The 10,076-nt window shown below is 46.5% G+C and overlaps 2 protein-coding genes across 2 annotated transcripts; one reads left to right on the forward strand and one right to left on the reverse strand.

Annotated features, from left to right (window-relative positions):
• Positions 1-36: 36 nt before the first annotated feature.
• On the forward strand, positions 37-4,227 carry tmem185 (transmembrane protein 185). The gene is made up of 7 exons (XM_068755666.1): positions 37-139; positions 724-900; positions 997-1,204; positions 1,285-1,368; positions 2,428-2,604; positions 2,731-2,854; positions 2,946-4,227. Exons 1-7 carry the CDS (start codon positions 102-104, stop codon positions 3,194-3,196), a joined length of 1,059 nt encoding a protein of 352 aa, XP_068611767.1. The 5' UTR covers positions 37-101; the 3' UTR covers positions 3,197-4,227.
• A 118-nt stretch (positions 4,228-4,345) lies between these two features.
• Positions 4,346-8,754, reverse strand: mus81 (MUS81 structure-specific endonuclease subunit). The gene is made up of 17 exons (XM_068755664.1): positions 8,707-8,754; positions 8,295-8,437; positions 7,907-8,036; positions 7,618-7,703; positions 7,383-7,511; positions 7,207-7,287; positions 7,047-7,135; positions 6,758-6,931; positions 6,542-6,682; positions 6,333-6,460; positions 6,111-6,223; positions 5,913-6,032; positions 5,588-5,683; positions 5,245-5,361; positions 5,060-5,163; positions 4,901-4,984; positions 4,346-4,824 (listed from the first exon to the last, which is right to left on the reverse strand). Exons 2-17 carry the CDS (start codon positions 8,433-8,435, stop codon positions 4,758-4,760), a joined length of 1,800 nt encoding a protein of 599 aa, XP_068611765.1. The 5' UTR covers positions 8,436-8,437; positions 8,707-8,754; the 3' UTR covers positions 4,346-4,757.
• Between the last annotated feature and the right edge of the window lie 1,322 nt (positions 8,755-10,076).

Below are 10,076 nucleotides of genomic sequence, written 5' to 3' on the forward strand. Positions count from 1 at the left end.
GCCCCGGATTTATGATGTGTGGCAGACATATTACGCGGTTAATTAGCTACCGACACGGTCTGCTTTTGTTTGTTAGCTAAAAACAAAGTCCTTTTTGCACCATGAATTTAAGAGGACTTTTTCAGGACTTCAATCCCAGGTAACGTTAGCGGCGACCAAGCGCATTTAGCTAGCTGTGTAGCTAGCTGCTAGCTGGCTGATTGGTCGGGGTGGTGTCTGTTGTAAGAAAAAAACGTAATCGGTGTTGTGTTTGTGCACGTAGAATTGTGTACGCCTTTATCTGAAAGCTGGTTAAACCGTGTTCTATGCTCGTCAGAGGTGATTATAGTATTTGTAGTGATAAGATGCTTGTGCAAGGCCTGGTTAGCGCGTTAGCTAAGATAACGCATGAGATGTGTTTGGAAAAGTTGGCCAGTATATACAAAACGAGCAGCGTTTGAAGACATTTATTTACGAAACCTTTGAACTATGCTTCAGAAATCAACCTGCTTTAAAAAAAAAAAAAAAAAAGACTAATTATTCTGTAGGTGGAGAAAATGCGTCTTAAAAATAATTCGGCAAGCGCATAAATATGCGGAATGTCGAGCAAATAGCCCAAAAAATAAAAACTCAAAATTCCTGCTTCTTGTAGTTGATAAAATTGGAGTGTGACCCAAAAATAAATGAAATCTAATTTAAAAAAAAAAACCCACATTAAACGTTTCTCTGTGTGCTCTCTCGCAGTAAATTCCTCATCTACTCCTGCCTGCTGCTGTTCTCTGTGCTGCTGTCCTTGAGGCTGGATGGCGTCATCCATTGGAGCTACTGGGCCGTGTTCACTCCAATATGGCTCTGGAAGCTGCTGGTCATTATCGGGGCCTCCGTGGGCACCGGAGTGTGGGCACACAACCCCCAGTACAGGTATAGCCCCGCGGGCCGAGCGAACGCCGTGAAACGTCGCCGAGGCCTGCCGTCGGTGGCCGGTTTAACCATTTGTTCTCTCGCTTCCTCCGTCAGAGCTGAAGGGGAGACGTGTGTGGAGTTCAAAGCCATGCTGATCGCGGTGGGGCTCCACGTGCTGCTGCTGATGTTTGAGGTGTTGGCGTGCGACCGCGTGGAGAGAGGAATCTACTTCTGGCTGCTCGTCTTCATGCCTCTCTTCTTTGTGTCGCCTGTTTCTGTAGCGGCTTGCGTCTGGGGCTTCAGGCACGACCGCTCCCTCGAGGTGAGGGGTCTGTAAAAGTACGGGCCGTTTCTCTGTCTGTCCGCCGCTGACCCTTTGTCTCGACCGTCCCCTCTTCTCAGCTGGAGGTGCTGTGTTCAGTCAACATTCTTCAGTTCATCTTCATCGCGCTCAGGCTGGACGGGATCATCAGCTGGCCTTGGCTGGTGAGAATCACGGCGAAACCGTTTCATGATGATGAATATATTTATTAGGTAGAATGTTAGAGTACAAGTACAGTCAAACAGTAGCATGTATTGCAGTACAAGTACAGTCAAACAGTAGCATGTATTACAGTACAAGTACAGTCAAACAGTAGCATGTATTGCAGTACAAGCACAGTCAAACAGTAGCATGTATTACAGTACAAGTACAGTCAAACAGTAGCATGTATTACAGTACAAGTACAGTCAAACAGTAGCATGTATTGCAGTACAAGTACAGTCAAACAGTAGCATGTATTACAGTACAAGTACAGTCAAACAGTAGCATGTATTGCAGTACAAGCACAGTCACAGTAGCGTGTATTGCAGTACAAGCACAGTCAAACAGTAGCGTGTATTGCAGTACAAGCACAGTCAAACAGTAGCATGTATTACAGTACAAGTACAGTCAAACAGTAGCGTGTATTACAGTACAAGTACAGTCAAACAGTAGCGTGTATTACAGTACAAGTACAGTCAAACAGTAGCATGTATTGCAGTACAAGTACAGTCAAACAGTAGCATGTATTACAGTACAAATACAGTCAAACAGTAGCATGTATTGCAGAAGTACAGTCAAACAGTAGCATGTATTGCAGAACTAGTACAGTCAAACATCCTGTCTAAGGAGCATTTCAAAAATGTCTTGTTTCCGTTGAAAGTCCTTCGTACGTAAATCATCGACATTTAACAATACTGTACCAATAAAATAAAAATACATTTCTCCATTGATGCAAAATAACAGTAAATTAAAAAGATACATAATATGTACAATATAGGTGGACAAAAAAAAGGGAGGGGGGGGGATTGATCCGGAGAGAGTCGTGATGACGATCTCCGTTTCTGCCCCCCTGAAAGGTGTATTTTTAGGGCCGTTTTGAAGGAGGCCAAAGAGGTGCATGTTTTGAGGGCAGGAGTCAAACAGTTCCACCCTTAGGGGGCAGTATTGTATTCTATGTGCTGCGCTGTCTGTTCAGACGAACTCTTGATAAGTTTGACCCCCCCCCCCCCCCCCCCCCCCAGGTGGTGTGCGTCCCCCTGTGGATCCTGATGTCCTTCCTGTGCCTTGTCGTCCTCTACTACATCATCTGGTCGGTCCTCTTCCTTCGCTCCATCGACATCATTGCGGAGCAGCGGCGAACTCACATCACCATGGCGATCAGCTGGATGACGATTGTCGTTCCCCTCCTCACCTTCGAGGTGAGTTTCGAGCATTGACGTTTTTTCTCCTATGTATGTCCTTGCATCCATAAAACAAAACGGTAAGACGTTGAATTCCAATCGCCAGACTCGTCCTCCGAGCTTTCCTTTTTTGCCTCCATTCAGATCCTCCTGGTGCACAAGCTGGACGGCCACAACGGCCTGAGCTACGTCTGCGTGTTCGTCCCTCTCTGGCTCTCGCTGCTCACCCTCATGGCCACGACGTTCGGGCAGAAGGGCGGAAACCATTGTGAGTAATTTGTTACAACCGTCTCCACGTTGGATCGGTGAGCAGGCTATCAATGAAGCGTTCATGACGATCCTTCCCGACGTTTTCGCAGGGTGGTTCGGCATCCGCAAGGACTTCTGCCACTTCCTGCTGGAGCTCCTCCCCTTCCTGCGGGAGTATGGTAACGTTTCCTATGACCTTCAACGCAGCGAGGACCCCGAGGCGGTCGAGGATCTGCCCGTTCCCGAGCCGCCGCCAAAGATTGCCCCCATGTTCCACAAGAAGACCGGCGTGGTGATCACGCAGAGTCCCGGGAAATACTTTGTCCCGCCGCCGAAACTTTGCATCGATATGCCTGACTAGAAGTCTTCTGAGAGGCTGCCGCGCTGAGTCATGAGGACGACTAAAGGATCTGTTCCCCTCAGCACGCGAGACTCGACACCACGATGCCGATTTGTGGATCCAGAATCCCCATCACCAAATCACCAAACTCAAATCAGGACTGATTTGGTTTTTCACCTGTAGGTGAAGTTTCACCCCCCCCCCCTGTCTAATTGTATCCATTTGATGGACGTCTTTGATGGAATCTGGACACGGGAGCCTCTCGTATGAGACGGAAGAGCCGGATCTGCATTGACTTCTTGGAACGGCCGTAGATCTTTGTGCTTCAGCGCGTGTCTGAATGGAATAACGCTTGCCTTGCTTTGCGATGGGGACCGTTAGAAAGACGATCAGGCTTGATGCTGGGATCAGCGTATCCGTTTTGCTCCTTTGACCTTTCAGACGGCTTCAGAGGGATTCAGCTCTTTCCCTAACCTAATTTCAGTTTAAGACTCATTTGAGACTAAGAAGCTGAAACCAGCAAATTTCAGATTGGAAAAATTATATATATAAAAGAAAGTTCAACCTGGATTAATTTAATTGATCAATCGTAGTCTATTTTCTTATTTAAAAATTCTAACAGTTGCTTCAGTAGTGGGCAATCATCATGAAATCCATTCATTCCTATGGGAACCCCTGTGTTCCTTTGATGTTTACCAAACTCCAACTTCTGTCACGACCTGGAAGAAATCAGCTGCGAACGCCACCTGAGCGAGAGCCGTTTTCTCTTTCGTCAGCGACTCGTGCAACGAACGTAAGCCGAGAGTATTGTTTAAGGCAGACATAGAAAAAAAAAAAAAACATGTTTCCCTTATAAAAAGAACAACAGAAATGGCACTTTGTTAACCTGTGTTTTTATTATTTTTCCTGTTTCGTTGTAAATAAGATTTTGGGGACCAGAGCGGCAGCGACAGGGCAGATTGGAGGCAGACCCAGCGGTCTTATCTACGCTGTTATTAAAGTCCAGGCTGTGTTTGATGTGTGGAAACCAATAAATAAGACTCTTAGTTGACTTTTTTGGGTTTGTCCTACCATTTATAATCTTACATGATGGTGGCAAAGACAGACTGTTGCCAGTTCAAACACATTTGTGCAGTCCCGGTGAGACCTGGTCCACGTCCTGACTTTACCAGGTATAACCCGTCTCGCCGTGTCTCGCTGTGCAGCCGACGTCTCGCTTACAACGTAGGAGTGCAGGATAATTACTAGTTTCAGCTTCGCAAAAGTAAGTCGGTTTGCAGGAAGCGTTCAGCGAAAGAAGGTTTCTCAACAGCTTTGTGGATAAAAAGCCTGTAAGTGATCAAACGGCGTTGCCGTGATTCTCCTGAATGACTACGGACGGACAATAGATACTATTCAAAATAAACTTTATTGATGCCGCATCAGGACACAATTGTGAAATTATTTTTACTCGCAGAAATACACTCATCAGGACGTCCGCGTAAATCACCATCCCCGATTCAAGTGGGAACATTAATGCTTCCATTTCCTCGCATGAATGAACACATGATTATTGCGGCTGCGGGACAGAATGACCGAGCGTCTACGACAGCGGTCCAGGGGTGCAGTACAGCTGATAAACGGTTCTGCTGAGAGCTGGACCCAGGTTTCTGAAGATCAAAGGGAACCATAAAGAATCAATCGATCTGGCGTGTGGCCGATTTCCTCCGGAGACGCTGTACTGACCTTTTGAGCTTCCCGAATCGGATGGAGGAGATGAGCTTCTCCTTCTCCGCTTCGCTTGCGCACCGTTCGTAGGCTGCCAGGAGACTGGGAAAACAGACGCAGGTGTAAGAAGTAGCCGCGTAGCTTTCTCAGTAAAGCTGACAGGTAAACACAGTTTACCTGTTCGGAGTGCTGTAACGGTCCAGAATCGCCGCTGCCTTGTCTCCGGACAGACCGCTGATCTGCATGAGCTGCCTGGCAAACGCTTCCTTTACCGTCTGACACTGGAGAGGGAGAAAGACAGGAAGGTCTGATGGCTTTCATCATACTGGGATCAAAGCAGGAATGCACACACGCACACACACCTTGTTTTTGACAGCGCCGTGATTAAACTCTGCGAAAGAGATGAGCGAGCAAGCCGGGGTGGCGCTCCCATCGCCATCGCCCTCGAGTTCTCTGGAGCGACAGATCAGAGTGCGGCCCTGAAGATGAGGAGGAGGAGGAGCTCTTCAGCTTAAAAGACATAAAGAGGGCCGCTATTCTCAATTTGTTTGTTGACACATACAAAACAAACAAACAAACACCGACTGCTAGTTAAGATATATTCCTTTATCTCATTTAAAGGGGCACCGGTAACCCCCCCCCACTCTGAGCCATGCTTCCTTCGTGTTTGGGTTTTGTGTGCGTTTAAATGTGCGTATCTTGAACCTGGTACAGCTTCGTCAGGTATCGCGTCATGATGGTGAGGTAAGCCGCCGACTCGCTCACGTTCTGGACTCTCTTCACGAAGAAGCCATCGACGACCTGAAAACACAAAAAGTGATCAATATTTGATTCTCAAAACGTTCGACTAAAGAAAAAGTTTAAAAAAAACAAAAAAATATCAGCCAATAGAAAATGGGGTAAATAATATGAGAATAATATAACAACAAATACACTGAAGAAAAAAAAAATGGGCTAAAATATATCCATATAGTAATTAGATTTATTTCCTATTCCAGATAATCCAGGATAATCCCGGGTCGTACTCCACCTGCGTGTTGATGATGGCCTGCTGCAGAGTACTCTCAGGTAAACTCAGGTGGGACGCGGCCGACCCGCACTCCTCCACGAGATAGATGGGTTTACGGAGGCCACAGCGCTTCAGCCGAAACTGCAGAGAGAGAAGACGGATCAATAACAGATAACAGGTTTAGGTTGGGGGAGGGGGGGGGGGGCGGCGCAAACCAACCTTCTGTTCCCTGAAGCGGCCATCGATGATGCTGCCGCACAGGTCGTCCATCCTCTTCCTCTCAACGATGTAGTCGAGGACGAGCTCCCTGGCTGCGGGAGCGTGCAGCCGACCTGCAGGACGGTCGCAGAGGTAATAGATCACAGGGGGAGGAAAGCAGGACGCTTTCGTCCTCGCACTTTTACCTCACTCGTCGTCTAAACGCATCGCTTCACCCGTTACCTGGGACCGGTGCGACCTTCTCCCGCGCCACCCACAGGAAGTCCCCGACGTTCAGCTTGCGGACGTCGAAGGCGACCCCGTTCCTCCGGAGCACTTTGACCAGCTCCTGCTTCCGCTGCTGGTTGCCGCTGCGCGCAGAGACAGGCGGGAAATGAGACCGGAGCTCCCGGGAACGAGGACGCGCCGGCGTGCAGTTCGGTCCAGTTTACCCCGTGGTCTCGATGAAGTCGATGCAGAGCAGGATCTCGTACGTCCCGGGGAGAAGGCGCCCGGCGTTGCGCCCCCTGCTGGCCGCCTGCAGATTCCGGGGTTCCGTCGAAGGACTCGCCCCTCCGGCCTCGCTGCGCCGACTGCAAAGAGGAGAAACAGTTTATCGCGCTCCCAGATCAGAAGATGAAGAGGACTCTTATTTAAAGTACTCTTACCGCATTTCCTCTTCGTCATCATCGTCACTAGCAGTAAGATCCACAACCCCGGGACTTCCTTCCTCCTCCTCCTCCTTCTCCTCTGCTTCCTTTCTAACCTCCGCTCCTGTGGTCGCCCGTTCCACCGACTCCAGTCGTTCCGCTAAAGCCAGACCTTCTTCCGTCAGCGAGTACCTGAGTGAGGAAGAGGATACGAATAGTTCCATTTTACTTCCCTCCGCCCCCCCCGTATCTAAATATAATCAAACATTAGACCACCTGCCCGTCTGAGTGTGTGTTTTCTGCATACCTCGCAGGGTTGTGCGTCTTTATCAGCAGGTTTTTCTGGATCAGAGTGCTGACTGACGACCAGGCCGTGTATTTGCTGCCCAGATCCGGCTACGAAGTGAAGGAGGGAACGAATCAGATCAACGGTGGCGTCAAAAAGGACAGACATCCGGTTCACTTACAGCGGTGAAGGATTTGTCAGAGAGATGCTGAGCTTCTGTTTGCAGCTCCATCTTAAACATAAAACCTTTACTGGCTGGGATCTAGAGAGAGAGAGAGAGAGAGAGAGAGCGAGAGAGATATGATGATCGTTACTGCCGACACAAGATTTCAACCCGGTGGGATGAAGAAAGGCCACCTGCGACTGTCTGTAAAGGGTGAGCAGGACGGCGTGACCCCCAGACCTCTTCTGGGGCACGTACTCCCTCCTCTTCTTCGTCTTCTTCCCCACTCCTCCTCCATCCTCGTCCTTCCCTCCATCCCCAGCCTTCCGAAACAATAGACGGTCGCTCTTTTCTTTCTCCTGATTCTACAATTCTTCTTTTAAATAAATTAGAAACTCAACGTCTCTAAATTGTGCGGCGGTTTCGTACCTTCTTGCGGGGGGGCATGCTGTTGTTGTCCCTTATGTCGGGGAGGCGCACGCCTTCAGGGAGAGAGTGAGTAGGAGCGCTTACACCTGGAGTCGAGGCGAAAGAAAACGTCAAAGACGGCGACAGAAGGAGCTGGTTTTATTTTACACTGTCTCACGAGCACCTTACAGGTAGATTAGATTTCTTTCCTTCATGCTGAACACATTTTTAAACCACTACCCACCCCCAGTCATATTTACAGTCTATTCCCATCTCTATGGAGTCCAGCAGGCCGCCGTCCGTGTCCTACCGTTCGCTCGATGGTGCCGTTGCAGTTTTTCATCCAGGATTTTACAGATGCCGTCTCCAAAGTTCTGGAGGATCTTAGCCTCTTTGGCGTTTTTAAGCGGTAAAGGATATTTATTCAAAGAGTTGATGGCCTGGGGGGGGTCAAATAAAAAAATAAAAAAATAAAAAAAAGTGTGCGCCGAGCTGACTGAAGATCTGATCCGTTTTCCACTGATTTATAATTTCCTCTTTTCACACATTAAATGTGATTAAAGTTTCCATCTATTCAGTATGAAACAATGAAATATAACTCATACTTAACAATCTCATTTTAGATTATTAATTTATGATGAAAAGGGAACCAAACCGTTCCTGTAAAGTCGGATCTCGGCGTCGAACACCCCCGGTACCTTCTGGTACGTGTACTGGGTCTTCAGTCCTTTCTCTTTCGCCTCGTCCCGGAGCTCCGTGAGCCACTTGAGGAACAGCGGGTTCGGGCAGGATGGCAGGTTACGTTTCCGACCCATCCGGACCGGCTCCGAATTTGGCATCCCTTCGGATGGCAGAAAAGAAACGAGAAGAAGGAAATAACGTGGTTTTCCGTTTTCCACCACCACACGTCGTTGAAATTATATAAAGATGACGGCGACGTTCCTCGCAGCTCGCTAGAACAAGCTAATGTTAGCTAACTCCTATTAGCAAATTAAAAGGTTTGAGCAAAAAAATAAAAGGACAGTGCGTAAAAAAAACAGAAAACAACGTTAATAGAACAATTTAGCACGGAAACAGTGGAAAAAAGTTGGACCCGGACACACGACTCACCTTTAACTTGGACATGTAACCATTTTCTGGCGTCCTGTTTTCAAATATAGAGCGCAGTTCCTTGTTGACAGCAGTCACGTGACCGGAAGTAGAAGACTGGACATTTATTAATAACACTGACACCTAGCGGCAATTTCAGTAATTAAAAAAACAAACAAATATGACGAATGAGCCGGATAAATGTTGGTTTAGTGCGTTTTCTTTTCATTACATGATGACCTATATAGAGTCGATATGATGTTAAACCAGGCATGGGCAAACCTCGGACTTTATAATCCGGCCCGCCGAACTTGTCCAAATTATATCATGAAATTAAATTGTATTATAATTAAAACTCATTCATTTTACCTTTCCCCTGTAATGCTGCCTGTAAAAGGCCAAATCCTTTCATGTAATGGTTTTACATGTTATTTATATTAGTTCACACGAACACTCCATGCATCCGTTCCTGGTTCGGTCCCTCTGTCAAATTTTAGAGCCCATTGTGGGCCCACGAGTAAAAAAAAAAAAAACGTTTGTCCAAGTCACATATAAGGTTTGAAGTCAATTATATTTATTTATTTAGTCAACATTATGATATTTATCATCACCATATTTATAACATTATAATTTTTCATTATCGCCATATTTATAATTTTTATCATAATCATTTATCAATATTCATAACAGTATGGTTTATTGTCATAATCATACTATATGATATGATACCGCAATGACACGTAGCGTAGTAAACATGGTAAATAAACATGAATGAATGTATTTTGGAACATTAATCTTCTTTTATTTTACAAACAATACCTCAGTTCACGAGACAAGAACAGACAGTCACAATCTTGTCACTGCTTGAAAAGTCCAAACCAGCTGCCTCATCACTTGCAGGACTTCACTGAATTGATCGGACGAGTTCCCTGTAGAATAGCATGCCTATTCTTGACTAAACCAATGATCCTCTTTGTGTTTATTCTCACTGACGCAGTATTTCTTGAACTTCTTTAGCAGAAAGTTGTTTCTTCCCCTTTGAAAAACCTGGAATGACGAGATGAGCTCCAAACCTGAGTGTGAACCATCGATTTGCTAAGATGTGGTCTTCTGGTCGATGCCGGGATCAAGAGATGTAGGTCTACAAGGGGGGGGGGGTTGGAAGACAGAATTTGTCGCTCTCTTTCCTTTGGGAAAACGTGGAAAGATATATTCTTGTCTTGCATGTTATGATTTGAACAACCAATGGCGACGACACACAATTTAGGCAGCTTCTCAGTGTGTTGAATAAATTAGCATTAAAAAAAGATGGTCATCACTCATGAGGATAATTCACAACATAATAAATAATAATATAATATAATAATAAAAGAACAATCCAACAAATGGTA

Source organism: Brachionichthys hirsutus, chromosome 23, assembly GCF_040956055.1.
Source record: "Brachionichthys hirsutus isolate HB-005 chromosome 23, CSIRO-AGI_Bhir_v1, whole genome shotgun sequence".
Taxonomy (NCBI): Eukaryota; Metazoa; Chordata; class Actinopteri; order Lophiiformes; family Brachionichthyidae; genus Brachionichthys; species Brachionichthys hirsutus.